Source organism: Ursus americanus, chromosome 8, assembly GCF_024610735.1.
Source record: "Ursus americanus isolate L20-20 chromosome 8, mUrsAme1.1.p, whole genome shotgun sequence".
Taxonomy (NCBI): Eukaryota; Metazoa; Chordata; class Mammalia; order Carnivora; family Ursidae; genus Ursus; species Ursus americanus.
Window position 1 is genome coordinate 40,694,909 of NC_142134.1, and position 15,701 is coordinate 40,710,609.

The window sequence follows — 15,701 nt, forward strand, 5'->3', positions numbered from 1 at the left end:
TGTCCATTAGGGCTGCTTCTAGCTTTTATTGAAAGAAACCATTTAAAAATCTTGATCCACATGGAAATTTTCTATGGTCAAGTAAAGAGACTGGCAGATCCTCTCCCTAATAAAGAGCACCTGTAAAGCTGGACAAAATTGACAAAAATCAACTACGTCAACACTTTGGAAATCAACCAAAGGCCTACAACTATCTGAAAAGTGTTTGTTTTTAAAAGCTGTTGCGTTTTGCATAAAAATGGAAGTCGTGGCATTCTAGACTAAGCTGCTCTCCCTGCCTCCCCCAGCACAGTCAAAACAGACTTTTCTGTTTTGTCAGGGCCTGTTGCTCAAAAGGGGTGTATTCAGTTTGGAATGGTAGGTTATGTCCATGCCTAAAAGCACTGTCTGTGGAAATGATGTTGAAGTGGGCGAGCACGGAGGGCCAAAATCTCCACTGGTTTGAGGTTGTGGTGATAGGGAGGGAAAGCACATTTTGGCTAAGGCTGCACGTGTGAATCAGACCAGAGGGCCCAAGCACATTCCTGGCTGACCTTGAGGGTATGTGTATGTACTTTAGAGACACAAAAGGACCCATGGAAAATAAAAGCTGGATTAGGCTTGAAAATGGGCTTAACTTTGAGCTCATCTGTCTATACACACAAATCCATCACTGTGGGCAGTCAGTTGTTGCTCGACTACTGAGCTATACAGACACAAGGTGACTCATAGGAAGTAAGACTTAAAAATGAAAACTATATTTAAGGGGTACCTGGGTGGCTCAGATGGTTAAGCGTCTGCCTTTGGCTCAGGTTATGATCTCTGGGTCCTGGGATCGAGCCCCATGTTGGGCTCCCTGCTCAGTGGGGTGTCTGCTTCTCCCTCTCCCTCCCCACCCCCTACCCCCTGTTCATGCTCGTGCGCTCTCTCAAATAAATTTAGAAAAAAAAAAATTTAAAAGAACAAGTAAGCAATGACATTAGTGGCCACACATCACCAGGAAGACAGATTTTACAGATTTAATCCAGGCTAGTTAGTAACAAAAAAGCAAACAAGCAACAGGAACATTTCATAATGATAAAATGGTCAGTACATCAAGAAGTACATGTTGTATCAAGAAGATGTAACGATTATAAATGTATATCCACCTAAAAATAGAGGTTCCAAATATATGAAGCAAAATGGAAATGGACAGGATTGAAATGAGAACTGGACAACCCAACAGTTCGAAATTTTAATACCCCACTTTTAACAATTGAATGAAATCTAGTTTTTCAGAAATCAGAACATATAGAAGACTTGAACAACATTATCAACCAAATTCCATTTATAGAACACAACATCCAGTAAATGCAGAATACGCATTCTTTGCAAGCACATTGAACGTTTTCTAGGATAGATCATATTCTCAACCCAAAACAAGTTTCAGTAAATTTAAAATGTGACCAAGTGGCATTTATTCCAGGAATGCACATTTGGTTTAACATCCAAAAATCCACTGATAATTATGCTTTTTGTTCATTATTTATGTAGCATATATTATCTCAACAGATGCAGAAGAAATATTTGGCAAAATCCAACATTTGTGATGAAGAAAAAACCTTAAGTAGGAATAGAAGAACCTTCCCAATATGATGAAGGGAACTACAGCTAACCTCCTATTTGGTGAAAGACTACACGCTTTTGCCCTAAGAATGGAAACAAAACAAGGATGTTTGCTTTTGTCACTTCTCTTCATCATTACCCCGGTTGTTCCAGGCAGTGCAATAAGGAAAACAAAACAAAACAAAAAAACCCCCCAAACTCAACACATTACTGATAGAAGTTAAAGAGCTCAATAAATGAAGAGACAGTTCATGTTTATGGATTGAAGTCTCAATATTGTCAAGATTTATAAATTAAACATAGTTCCTATCAAAATCCTAGTAGAGCTTTTGGGGTAGAAATTAATACATTTTAAATCTTACAGGGAAATGCAAATGCTAGTCCTGATGTGTACAATGGGCTACTACTCAGCAATAAAGAGTCCCATCGTCTGAGTGTTTGTGCCCCCCCCATTCGTTAAAATCCTAATGAACAATATAATAGTATTAGGAGGTGCAGCCCTTGGGAGTTTTTAGGTCATGAAGGTGGAGCCCTCATAAATGGAATTAGTGCTCTTGGAAAAGAGACCCCACAGAGCTCGCTAGCCCCTTCCACCATGTGAGTGTACAACGAGTTGGCAGTCTGTAACCTTGAAAGCGGGCTTTACCAGAACCTGACCATGCTGGCACCCTGATCTTGGACTTAAAGCCTCCAGAACTGTGAGAAATAAATTTCTATTGTGTGTAACCTACCTAGTCTGTGGTATTATGTTACAGCAGCCTGAACGGAGACAAGAAGGGAATTGACAAATACAAAGTAGGTGCATCCCAAAGTATTTATATGGAGTGAAAGAAGTCAGGTCAAAACAGAGTATGTGTTGTGTGATTCCATTTTCATAAAATTCTAGAAAATGCCTGCTGATCATTAAGAAATAGATCAGTGGTTGTCTGGAAAAGGGGTCCAGTCGAAGGCAAGAATTACAATGGTAAAGTAGGTAATTTTAGGGCTGAAGAATATATTCACTATTTGGATTATGGTGATAGTTTCACTCATATCTATATATCTGTATCTCAATTTATATTGTATGCTTTAAATATGTACAGTTTATTGTATGTCAATTATACCTCACTAAAGCTGTTTTTAAAGATCTTTTTTCATACTGAGGAACTTCTTTTAACCCTTTATATACTTTTTTTCTACATAGAGATAATGGGAAAGAAAATGTGAACTGATTTTATATATTTTGTCCTTTTTATCTTTAAACTGTCTTAACTATCCATTGAAACATAACTAATATTTTCTTAAGGTTTTTGCTAAAGCAAAATTGATATCCACAGTAAGAAGGTAATGCTGCTTCAAATTTCCAAAATGATTTATAATTTGATAAACACGGCCTTAATTTCCATGTGGGTGCCCATTGTTAAGCTTTGAACTAATTATACAGTATTTACTTTTTTAAAGAAATGAAGGGAAATAAATTATCTTTAATGTATTCACAGGCAACACCAACATTGCTTAGAAGATTTGGGTCTCAGCTTATCAAGTCAGCCGTTTTATCAGCCAGTACTTCTCTTCGAGTATTAGCCCTTGGTGGTGAAGCATTTCCATCATTGACTGTTCTCAAAAGCTGGAGAGGAGTAGACAATAAAACACAAATATTTAATGTTTATGGTATCACAGAGGTATCAAGTTGGGCAACTTTTTACAGGATTCCAGAGAAGTTTCTTAATTCTACTTTGAAGTAAGGGTTTCAATTACTAAGTAGACTAGAGAGAAACTGTATTTTTCCAGTATCTTAAGATTAACACTAATAATGTTTTTGATAGGCACTGCAGTAGTAATTTTAGGAACATTATTTTATCTAGGATTTTTATTCTTAAAAATTTTTTAGAGTGAGGGAGGGTGGGGGAGGGCACAGGGAGAGGGAGAGAATTTTTTTTTTTTTTTAAGATTTTATTTGAGAGAGAGTGAAAGAGCAAGAGAGAGCACGAGGGGTAGGGGTCAGAAGGAGAGGGAGAAGCAGGCTCCCCACTGAGCAGGGAGCCCAGTGCGGGGCTTAGTCTCAGGACCCCGGGATCATGACCTGAGCCAAAGGCAGACATTTAACCGACTGAGCCACCCAGATGCCCTGGGAGAGAGAGAATCTAAAGCAGGCTCCATGCCCAGCACAGAGCCCAGTCTCACAACCCTGAGATCATGGCCTGAGCTGAAATCAAGAGTCAGCTGCTTAACCAACTGAGCCACCCAGGCGCCCGTATTTTATCTAGAATTTTAAGCTGGGGATCCAGAACCTTTCTTATAACTGGTGCTGCAGATCCTGCTATAACTTTTTTGTGACTGAACAGAAATAAATAACCTATTATACTAGATTTCCACCTAACCTTTTCCTCTTGGCAGTCTTTGAATTATAAGATAACCAAAACTTTTATTTGGTATGATGTGATTTAAATACATTGGAAAATCTTCTATTCAAATGAAAAATTTAAATATGGTTTGGGTTGTTGTGTTTCCATAGATGTGAATTGCCAGTACCACTGGGATTTCCACTGCTTGGAACAGTAGTTGAAGTCAGAGATACTAATGGCTTCACAATTCAAGAAGGCCATGGCCAAGTATTTTTAGGTGGTTTTATATTTGTTGATTGGGAATATTTTTTTTTTTCCAAGAAAAAAAAATCTGATATGTTAATTTTATTCTTTGATCAATTTGTCTTATGTCTGGTATTCTTTTCAGTGATGATAATTTTTAATCTCATTCTCACAGTCATGAAACATTTAATATGTTACCATAATTATTTCAGATAACAGTGTTTGATACCCTTAGGGAAGATATAAAAGTAATTTAGAAATTGCAAGTTGGACCTTTATAGCCAAAATTCTCTATAATCAGTATTCTAAGAATTTTTTAAATCACATATATGTTTTTAGAAATCTTGTTTTTCACTTTATTTTACTGAGGTTATTGTATTTAATTTTATCAGGTAACATTTAAAAGTGTGCTGTCCCCTTTTCATATAAATATTCAAAATGTGAAACTTAGTAACTGAAATTTTGAAGGTGTTCTTGATTTGATGGTTTTTAATATATTTTCATGGATTTTTTTTATTACGTTGATGTTTATATCTTGTGAAGGTGGCAGAAACAGAGTATGTTTTCTTGATGACGAAATGACAGTACCACTTGGCATAATGCGAGCCACGGGAGACTTGGTGATGGTGAAAGATGGAGAGATGTTTTTCTTGGGACGAAAGGACAGTCAGATCAAACGACATGGCAAACGTCTTAACATTGAACTTGTGCAACAGGTAGAACTATCTAAATATTAAGTATCTACTAGCATATGTAGGTTTTAGAGGTAGCCACCACTGAGAATGTGCCGGCATTCTCTATTAATGTTATTTAAACCTAAGATTTTTTGTATTAATGATGAATGACAGTAGTAAGTGTGGGTTATTCAGTGTACCCTTATTCCCGGCATGAAGAGAGGGTTGTTTTTTAGATAAGTGACCGAAGGGATTTCGATAACTGTGAAAATAATGGTTTACTTTGCTCTGAGAGCAATTATTTTTGAAAAACGTGAAGAACCCAGTGTGCTGGTAATAGCAATAGTAGCAATCAATTTTTTTTAAGTCTCTAGTTATTTTATAATATAATTTGACTGTGTTGATTTCAGACATGAGAAGTTTGAGCATTTAGAAAGTTTGCTTTTAAATGTCCTCTGACAAATTGGGATAATCTCTCTCATAGGTTGCTGAAGGACTTCAGCAAGTGGAGTCTTGTGCAGTTACATGGTATAATCAGGAAAAATTAATTCTGTTCATGGTGTCCAAAAACGATTTGGTAAAGGAATACATCTTTAAAGAACTGCAGAAACATCTTCCAAGTCATGCAATCCCGGATGAAATTTTGTTGATCGATTCTCTACCATTTACATCTCATGGTAAAATCATTTGAAGCAGCTGTGTTTTGGTGCCAAATGAATACTAATTCATAACCGGTTATTTTTTATTTTTTTTTAAAGACTTGTTTATTTGACAGAGAACACAAGTAGGGGGAGTGGTAGGCAGAGGGAGAGGGAGAAGCACGCTCCCCGCAGAGCAGGGGGAGCCCAACGTGGGACTCAGTCCCAGGACCCCGGGATCATGACTTGAGCCGAAGGCAGTCGCTTAATCAGCTGAGCCACCCAGGCACCCCATACTGGTTTAAACGCCTTTTCAATCCTTATTATTCTAAGTAATATTAGCACATATTGTGGTAGACCTCTATTAAGTGCTTTATATAATTAACTCATTTTATCTCTAGAAAATCCTGCAAGTAGGTAGTATAATTCCCATTTACAGATACGGAAAATAAGGCTTAAAGAGGTTAATTTTCACAAAATTACATTGCTGGTTAGTGGTAGAGTTGAAATTCTATCTAAGACTTTTTGATTTCAAAACATATGTTCTTAATGACCATATTGCCTTCCCAGTCTCACCTTTATTAAATATTTACATCAAATGCAGTAATTGTTCAGTTAGTAGGACCATTTCTTTAACTCTATAAGATAAACATTAGCTCTTCCTTTCTTATTACCCATTACATTCTTGGTAGCATGGGACTACTTTCTTTAGAATTGATTATCTTTCACAAACTATAAGGTTTCAAACTTTTACACTGAAAAATGTGTGGATTCTTATGACTAATGAAGATAGGGTTTGAACTGAATTTTTAAAATAATTTTTCTTTTTAGGCAAAATTGATGTTTCAGAGTTAAACAAGATATATTTAAATGATTTAAACTTGAAGTCTGAGTGCAAACTTAATGGAAAAGAGGAACTTTGGGAAAAATTACAGTATTTGTGGAAGGTATAACTTTTAAGATACAAATTTGTTATTATAGAGGTCGTGTTATATCTTTTGGGACTATTAACATCCTAATACAGCTGATAAAGTTTTCTAAGAATGTTATTGGTGCCCGAATGTTAAGTAATGTTAAATAATATCCTGTTGTATATTCAATTGTATTAAACTAATGATTAGGTTCTCTTCTGTAAGATTAAGCTCCCCACAAAGAAATTTATTAGAAGCGAGGTAGAACTAAAAGGCACAGGTAGACAAGACCCATGTTGACATAACTTTTCCCCAATGGGGCAGTGGGGTGCAGTGCTTGTCAGAGTTGAGAAAATGACCAAATCTTGCTACACTACAATCTGTGGTATAAGGGCTTAGGCCATTACTCCCGAGGAACTTGCATTAACATGTATGTTTCTGGTTAATGGAATTTATATATACAGATCTTCCTCAATGTATGATGGGATTACATCTAGATAACCCACTGTAAGTTGAAAATTTCATAGTCAAAATGCATTTAATATACCTACCGAAAATCATAGCTTAGCCTAGCCTACCTTAAATGTGCTCAGAACGCTTACATTAGCCTACAGTTGGGCAGAAACATTATTTTATAATAAATTGTTGAATATCTCAGGTAATTTATTGCATACTGTACTGAAAGTGAAAAACAGAATGGTCGAATGGGTACAGAATGGTTACAAGTGTATCAGTTGTTTACTCTTGTGATCACATGTCTGACTGGGAGCTGTGGCTTGCTTGCTGTTCCTGCCCAGCATCATGAGATAATGCATGTTGCTTGACTGGGAAAAGATCAGAATTTGAAGTACAGTTTTCAATGAATGCATATTGTTTTCACACCATTGTGAAGTTAAAAAATCTTAAGGGATGCCTGGGTGGCTCAGTCAGTTAAGCATCTGACTCTTGATTTAGGCTCAGGTCTTGATCCCAGGGTCATCAATTCAAGCTCTGCACTGGGCTCCACACTAGGCATGGAGCCTACTTAAAAAAAAAAAAACAACAAAACCAACAACAACTTAAGTCAAATCATTATTGGGGACTGTTTGTATATATAGAAATATGTATAGCAAACAATTTAAATTCTGAAATATGTGTATATTACAACCATAGGTCAGTACAGTTTTTCTTAGCTAAAATGTGGAGCTTTCTGAAGGGTTCTGAAAAGAGGTTGTAATTGTATAGTCTTGTCTGAAAATAAAGGATATCTTGATAAAAGTCTTAATTCACTTCATTCTTGGATACTTGGAATATAATTTTAATTTAGTGAAGCAAATGAAGATAAATATTGTTCCCATATTATAGAAATATCAGATATTAAGTATTTTGTGGAGTTTATAGTTAATAAATCATATTTTTATAATTCTACTCGCTATTTTATGGGTAGGAAAAGTTCTCTAAAGGGAAATATAACTTGTAGTTTTAGAGTTTGTGACAAAATTGGTAGCATAGTGATGGTCTTCTTTACTATAAAGAAAATAACTTTAAAATTTATTTTAATGAAAATATTTTGTGCCTTTTCATATCATTAATATAAGTACTATGCTCTATATATTACCTATAAATTGGTTGAATTGTTTTGGTTTTAGGCCTGTACTTCACTATGTTTCTCCCTTTTCTCATCTGTAGTCTATTCTGAATCACTCAGAAGATCCTTTGAAGGTTCCTGATGAGTCACTCTTCTTAAATAGTGGTGGAGATTCCTTAAAGTCTATACGGCTCCTCAATGAGATTGAGAAACTAGTTGGCACATCAGTACCTGGACTTCTGGAAATTATTCTTAGCAGCCCCATTTTAGAGATTTACAATCATGTCCTTCAAACAGTGTTTCCAGATGAAGATCTGGTATTTAGCAAGAATTATGCCGTGAAAAGAAAATTCAACGACGTTAATCAAGAAGAAACCAGTGGAAAATCTTTACGTCAGAAATCTGTCATGATGTTAAGTTGTGACGATGAGCTAACTGCTTTTACTGCAGTGAGCAGAGGGAGTCAGATTTTGTCACCGAATACTAAGTTTTTAACTAAGTTAGGACTTTGCTCTTCAGCCCATTCTTCTGATTTAATGTCACAGACTAATATTCAAAATGTGGAAAGCTTAAATCCTCCAGCTCTTATTAGGAAGTCAAAAGATCCATCCTGTGTTGCAGAAGTTTCTGAAGAGGGAACATGTGTGCTAGCAGCCAAGAAGATGGAGCTACATGTGAGGTGGAGGTCAGACACGGGCAAATGTGTGGATGCTTCGCCTCTAGTTGTGATCCCTGCTGTTGACAAGTCATCCGCAACTGTGTACATTGGCTCCCATTCTCACAGAATGGTTGCAGTTGACCTTTACTCTGGAAAGGTGAAATGGGAACAGATTTTGGGAGATCGAATTGAATCCTCAGCATGTGTATCTAAGTGTGGAAACTTTATTGTAGTGGGTAAGTTTCTGAATTTGAGGTTCATAGAGTTAATTACCATATGATAATGCTAGTACAAGCAAGTTAAATTTGAAAACTTAAATATGGTGGGTTTGGAGGTTGTTAAAGAATACTAGTTACCCACGTGCTAATTCACAGTGTGGGCCTTGGGTCTTAGTCCCTGGATTTGAACCTAGCTCTAAAACTGTACTCAGCTCTGTGAACTTTGACACGTTGTTGAACCTCTTAGGACCTCATGTATTCTCATGAGTGTGTGGGTATAATAAATAGAACACATTGCATCGTAAATTCTCCCAAAACTTAATGGTTTAGAGTGACAAACACGTCCCAGTTTCTGAGGTCGGGAATTCAGGAGCAGCTTGGCGGAAGTCCTGGTCCAGGGTTTCCCATGTGGCTGCAGTCATCTGAAGGCTTGGCTTGGCCTGGAAAGTCTGCTTCCAGGACAGCTGACTGACACTGCTGCCAGCAGAAGGCTTCCGTTCTGAGCAGGTTCTTGGCAGGAAGCTTTCCAGTTTCTTGTCACATGGGCCTCTCCATAGGCCGCTTGAGTGCCCTCACAACCTGGCAGCTCACTTCCCTCAGAGTGGGTGCTCCGAGAGGGTTGGGGGCAGGATGGGGTTGGCGGGAGGAGGAATGCAGTACTTTTATGACTTAGTCTCCAAAGTTGCCTACCGTCAGTTTTGCTTGTGTTCACGAGAAGCACATCATTAAGCCTGGCCTGCACTCAAGGGGAGGGACATTTAGGCTCCAGTTCTTGAAAGGAAGAATATCAGAGAATTTGTGGACAGATTTTAAAAAACACTACAGTCATAGAGCTTTTTTTTTTTAATTTCTTATGTTAATTCCAGTATGGCTAACCTAGTGTTACATTAGCTTCAGGTGTACAATATAGTGACTCAGCAATTCTATATATTACTCAGTGCTCATCATGACAAGTGTCCTCTTTAATCCCCATCACCTGTTTCAGCCCCCTCCCCTCACCCCCCCACCCGCCATTGCTCATTTGTTTTGTTTCTTAAATTCCACATACGTCCTAGAGCTTTTGAGAAGATGAAGTGAGATAATTGCTTATGAATCCTTTGGCACATTGCTGGGTACAGGCTCATCAAGTGTTAGCCACCAGCTGCTCTTCAGTTTCATTAAGGTATAGGTGACTTGTACTTTACTAAGAATATGGGGTCCAGATGTAATGCCTCTGCTTGACTACCATTCTCTTTACCACCCCCTCTCAAGTTTTACTTTTTTTGCTTGTCAAATCTTGTGCGAAGTGCTTAGAAATATGTCTCCCTACTTGTGGTGTCCTAGCTGGGATCTACTTGAATCTGAGTTTGATCCTTCCTTCTTGCCCACGTACATTTTGAAACATCTGCTGCAGGAACCTTTCGGTGATACATGTGCGCATGTTACTGTTTGTAGCCCGAGGGTCTGTGTGCAAGGCCTGTGGCACATGGTGGTCACTTAGGACTTTAAACTTTTTAAAAAGATTTTCTGTATTTATTTGAGAGAGCGCATGTGTGAGAGAGCACAAGCAGGGGGAGGGGAGAGGGAAATGCAGACTCTGTGCTGAGCAGGGGGCCCAGCGTGGGGCTTGATCCCAGCACCTGAGATCATGACCTGAGCCAAAGTCAGAAGCTTAACTGACTGAGCCACGCAGGTGCCCCAACATTTTTAAGATACAATTTACATACAGTAGGATTTACCCTCTTCTGTAGCTCTGTGATTCGACAGATGTGTACTGTCATGTAAGCACCACCGCAATCAAGAATTCATTACTCAAAAGGTTCTGTGTCACTTGGTAGTCATCCCTCCTCCTCCTCCTAACCCCAGGCAACCACTGATCTGTTTTCTGTCTTCTAGTTTTGCTTTTTCTAGTTTTTGCTCTTGAGTCTGGCTTCTCTTACTTAGCATGTATTTGTGATTTATCCATATAGTTGCATGTATCAACAGGCTTGTTTGTTTGTTTTCTCTTTCTTACGAGCGAGAGCGAGCCCATGTGAGCGCAGGGGGTAGAGGGGCAGAGCAGAGGGGCAGAGGGAATCTTATGGCAGGCTCCACACCCAGAGCAGAGCTTGACATAGGGCTCAGTCTCACGACCCTGAGATCATGACCTGAGCCAAAATCAAGAGTGGGGCACACTCAACTGACTGAGCCACCAGGCGCCCCAAGAGGTTTAATTGCTGAGGATTCTGTTGTGTGGATGTACTATAGTTTGTCCATTCACATGTGGGTTATTTCCAGGCTTTTCCCCCAGTTTTTGATAATTATGAATAAGACTGCTATAAGCATTTGTGAAAAGGATTTTGGGTGAATATAAGTTTTTATTTCACTTGGGTCAGGACCTAGGAAGTGGAGATTGTACAGTAAGCATAGTTTTAACTTTGTAAAAAATGGCCAAAATATTTTCTAAGTTGACTGAACCGCTTTGCATTCCCACCATCAATGTATGAGAGGTTGTTGTTCCACATCCTTACTAACACCTGAAATGGTGAATTTGAAAATTTTTTTATTTTAGCCATTCAGATTGTCGTGTGGTATTTCATTATGGTTTTAATTTGCATTTCCCGAGTGACTAATGATGTTGTGTTTCTTTTTATGAACTTAATTGCCATCTGTGTATCCATTATGACCTGTCTCTTTGGATCTTTTGCTCAGTTTTTTGAAAATATCAATGTTATGTTTGTTTTCTTATTGGGTTCTGAGAATATTACGTATTCTGGATACAAGTCCCTTATCAGATATGTGTTTTGCATATTTTCTCCTAGTCTCCGGCTTGTTTTCCCTTTCTTTCATTAATATCATGTCTTTTGAAGAGAAGTTCTTAATTTTAATGAAGTCCAGTTTATCATTTCTTTTATGAATCATGCTTTTGATGTCCTGTTCAATAAATTTTTGCCTAACCCAGGGTCACAAAGATTTCCTTCTGGAAATGAACTGAACTGAAGGAAATTTTTCATTATCCAGCTGAGTCCTGGGGTACTGCACTCTGTAGGACATTTCTCTTCACCATCACTAAGCAGGCCACTTTCTTGCTACTAAGTAGTAACTGCTCGAAAGAAAACAGCACCACAGTTATTCTGGAATTGGGCCTCAAGTGAGCAGCTGTGGTAAGAAGCATAGGCAGAGCCAAACAGAGAATGGTGGGCCAGTGCCCAAAGTCAGCTTCCCCTGATTTACATGCGCTGCAGGGAACTTGAGTGATCTTCTCTTTGTAGGTTTTGAGCACCCCTTCTTCCCCGTGGGTTACTCTGGCTGCACAAAGTCAGGGGCTCCTGCTCTATCTTCTCATTCGTTGTGGCAGTTTGCGAGAAGCAGTTTGCTGTAGTCAAGTGCATAGGCTCTGGAGCTTGACTTCTTAGATGCAAGTCCTGCCTCTGCCACATGTCAGCTGAATAGTTTTACCCTAGTAACTTAAGCTCTCTGTGCTTCCTTTTGTCATCTGTAAAATGCAGATATAATAGCACTTGCTTCACTGGGAGGATTCCATGAATTAATAGATGTAAAATTCTTAGAACACCTCACAAGGTAAAAGCTCAGTAAATGCTGGCTATTGTTAATGTTAGCATTTCTTGAACACCTTCTATGCACTGGGTACTTATCCATATTATCTTAATTATCACATTAACACTGGAGTAGATGTGTCCACATGCCACAGAAAAATAATCTGAGGCTCAGGGATGCTGGGTAATTTGCCCAAGGATGGCCATGAAGAGATTTGATTCCGGGTCTGTCAAAGCCTCTCTCCACTGCAGTGGGGAGTGTTTTCTCAGTAGTGAAGTGCTTAAGGGTGCTTTAAACAAAATAAGGTATGCCTACTAAATAAATATTTTTTACAAGTGGTTGCTGTTTGGTTTCTGCTTTACACTGCTGGAATTTAAATCTGAGCTGACCACAGATGTACATATGAAGAACATCGAACATAAATTGTCATGATTTAGGCTAAAAAATTATTTTCCAACGATGTACTTAAATCTCATCTTTTCTATTTTGTTTCCCAACAGGCTGTTATAATGGGTTGGTTTATGTTCTGAAAAGTAATAGTGGAGAAAAATACTGGACGTTTCCTACTGAGGATGCTGTCAAAAGCTCAGCAGCCATGGACCCAACCACAGGACTCATCTACATTGGATCTCACGACCAGCGTGCATACGCTTTGGATATTTATGTGAGAATTCACCTCATCAGTTTCTTATTATGAGCTTAGAAGAGTGTGCAACTGTTAGGAGCTCTTGACTAAGGGAGGAGGTGTTAACTGTTCCCTAAGATTAGCATCGTGGTGTGGGGAAGAATGAGTTAATTAACAGTCTTAATATCTTAAGACATTTTAACCTCCTTACCAGATTTTCACAAATAAATTTGCTACTCAGAGTTTTTAAATATAAAGAATGTAGCATTACTATCTTGCCAATAGAAAAGAATCACAAAGGAAAATATCAATAAGACCTGAGAAGTTGGGGAAACAATTTGAAGCAAATGTGACATTAAAAGTCATTGATAACAATGGAAATAAAGAACAAATACAAATTATGAAGACCCAGATAGAAAAATAAACAAGGGATATAAACATAAAAGACCCCAAAGAAGAAATGCCTACTAAACGTATTTAAATGTTTCATACCTTTAATAATCAAAGGAATGAAAATTTAAAACTCTGTGATGAAGAAACAGATAGTATTAGATCAGAGTGGTATGGTACATGTTGGGGAGAGTGGGGGGAGGTTGTAACTAGTGAAGCCTCTGACAAAAACAGTCTGGCCACAGGTAACTTTCATATCCTTTGATTCAGTAAAATTCTTCTAGGATTCTATCCTGGCAAACCAATCAGAAACATGGACATATATGTATACCAAGATGTCTATTTCTAAGTTGTTCATAATTCTAGGGAATTAGTTCCAAACAATCTCCATGATAAGGTAGAGAACTTATTTTATGTTCAGATGGGATATTATGCATTAAAGTAATATCTAAAGAGTTTTACCAAATAAGTGAGCTAAATTAGATACCAAGTAGGGGTGCCCGGGTGGCTCAGTTGGTTAAGCGTCTGCCTTCGGCTTAGGTCATGATCCCAGGGTCCTGGGATCGAGCCCCGCATTGGGCTCCCTGCTCAGCAGGGAGTCTGCTTCTTTCTCTCCCTCTGCCCCTCCTCCCTGCTTGTTCTCTCTCTCAAATAAATAAAATATTTAAAAAAAATTAGATATCAAATATATATTCAGAATGATCTCAACTACATTAAACTGTTTGTCCCAAAAAGATCAAAAGGGAAAATGCTAAACTATTAACAGTGGTTATCTCTGGGTGGTCCTTGTCTTCTTTATACTAACTTGAATCTCTACACGGAGTCTGTATTACTTTTATACTAAGAATAAAAAGTTACATTAAATAGATGTAATATGAGGATTAGCACATGTAGATTTGTTAACCACCAACAGAAACCAATTAATTTGCTTTCTTATTTGCAGGAAAAGAAGTGTGTTTGGAAGTTAAAATGTGGAGGAACTGTCTTTTCTTCCCCTTGTTTGAGCCTGATTCCACATCATTTATATGTGGCTACGCTGGGAGGACATTTACTGGCTATAAATCCTGTAGGCATAAAATACGTATTGATTTTATTACCTATTTTTTAAATGTTTTATTTTTGCAATTTGAAGTGGTTTTTAATTATAGTCTAGCTCTCACTGAACCAGAACTCATTAAAAATGATTAACACGAAGTCTAGAAAGATGAGAAAATAGAAATTCTATGTGTGTCTTTTATCTGTTTTTTAAATTGGCAGAATTTTCTCAGTCATATTAGAACTTAGAATGGTTTCAGGATAGATCTTATGTACTAATTATTTCCTGGTTTTATTGTAAGTTTCATCTCCACTCTCATAAAGAGCACTGATTAATTATAGCTGCGTATCTGTGTACGAGCTTCAGTTATGATACCAGCATGCCGTTATAGCTTGTTCTGATGTTTATAGCTTTGCCTCTGGGAGATTTAGGACTTTGTTTTATAAAGGGTAATTGATTAGCAGAATGACTTAAATGCTGTAAATTGCTTTCTGCCCACGGCAGGCCACTGGGAACAGAGTTTGGGAACATTGCTGTGGAAAGCCGCTCTTCTCTTCTCCACGGTGTTGCCTGCAGTACGTTTGTATTGGCTGTGTGGATGGGAATTTACTCTGCTTTACTCACTTTGGAGAACAGGTGAAAAATTTCTGGTTCTATTTTACATCTTTCTCCAAGTCATAGTAGTTGGTGACAACTGAAGTAAAATTTTATAAACATCCTTCAACTCACTGTGTTGAAAACCAGTTTGATTTTAATTGTCAAGCCATGGGTTTCTTCATTTTTGAATGATGGGATAGATTGAAGATTCTACCCAAGCATTGTTCTACTTGTGCGTGCTCTCCTCTAATTTTAAAAACTTTACCAGCTTTTAGGCAATTTTATTATAACTTCTGTTGTGGTTTTGAACACTTAAAGAAACCTGTGCTTTTTCTGTGGAAACTGAACTAGTTGCATAACCCAAATTGCATTGAATGGAGGGCCCATCCTCAACCTCATGACCGGCAGGGAGGCTTCTTCTAGGCAACATTAGATCTTTTTTTGTTGGGAGCATCCCCTCCATTTCTTTATCCACAGGCGACTGTCGGTGGCGGCCTGGTGCTGGATGTGTGATCTGGGGGGTTGTTGGTGGCCTCGAGCGCACGAGTTCCACCCTGAGTTAGCCCATTGATGGCCAGCGTTGATTGTGGTGCTTTTCATTCTACTTTTAGCCCTCATAGTTTAGCAGTTCCTCCTACTGTGTGACGATTACTTTGTGATGGAATCTTTTATTATGGTCACTTAATATTTTTATTTACAAAGTAGTTTGTAGGGGTGCCT

General features: G+C 38.1%; 1 protein-coding gene across 7 annotated transcripts in view; it reads left to right on the forward strand.

Annotated features, from left to right (window-relative positions):
* AASDH (aminoadipate-semialdehyde dehydrogenase) overlaps positions 1-15,701 on the forward strand; it is a 39,274-nt gene that overhangs the window by 14,644 nt on the left and 8,929 nt on the right. For 6 of the 7 annotated variants that reach the window (XM_045816083.2, XM_087864125.1, XM_045816082.2 and 3 more), the window contains 9 exons: positions 3,063-3,304; positions 4,079-4,185; positions 4,695-4,867; positions 5,310-5,502; positions 6,295-6,410; positions 8,043-8,835; positions 12,834-12,997; positions 14,292-14,414; positions 14,889-15,020. In XM_045816083.2, coding sequence (XP_045672039.2) covers positions 3,063-3,304; positions 4,079-4,185; positions 4,695-4,867; positions 5,310-5,502; positions 6,295-6,410; positions 8,043-8,835; positions 12,834-12,997; positions 14,292-14,414; positions 14,889-15,020 — 2,043 coding nt within the window. The remainder of the gene's footprint in view (positions 1-3,062; positions 3,305-4,078; positions 4,186-4,694; positions 4,868-5,309; positions 5,503-6,294; positions 6,411-8,042; positions 8,836-12,833; positions 12,998-14,291; positions 14,415-14,888; positions 15,021-15,701) is intronic. The other variant, XM_087864127.1, reaches the window with a different exon arrangement.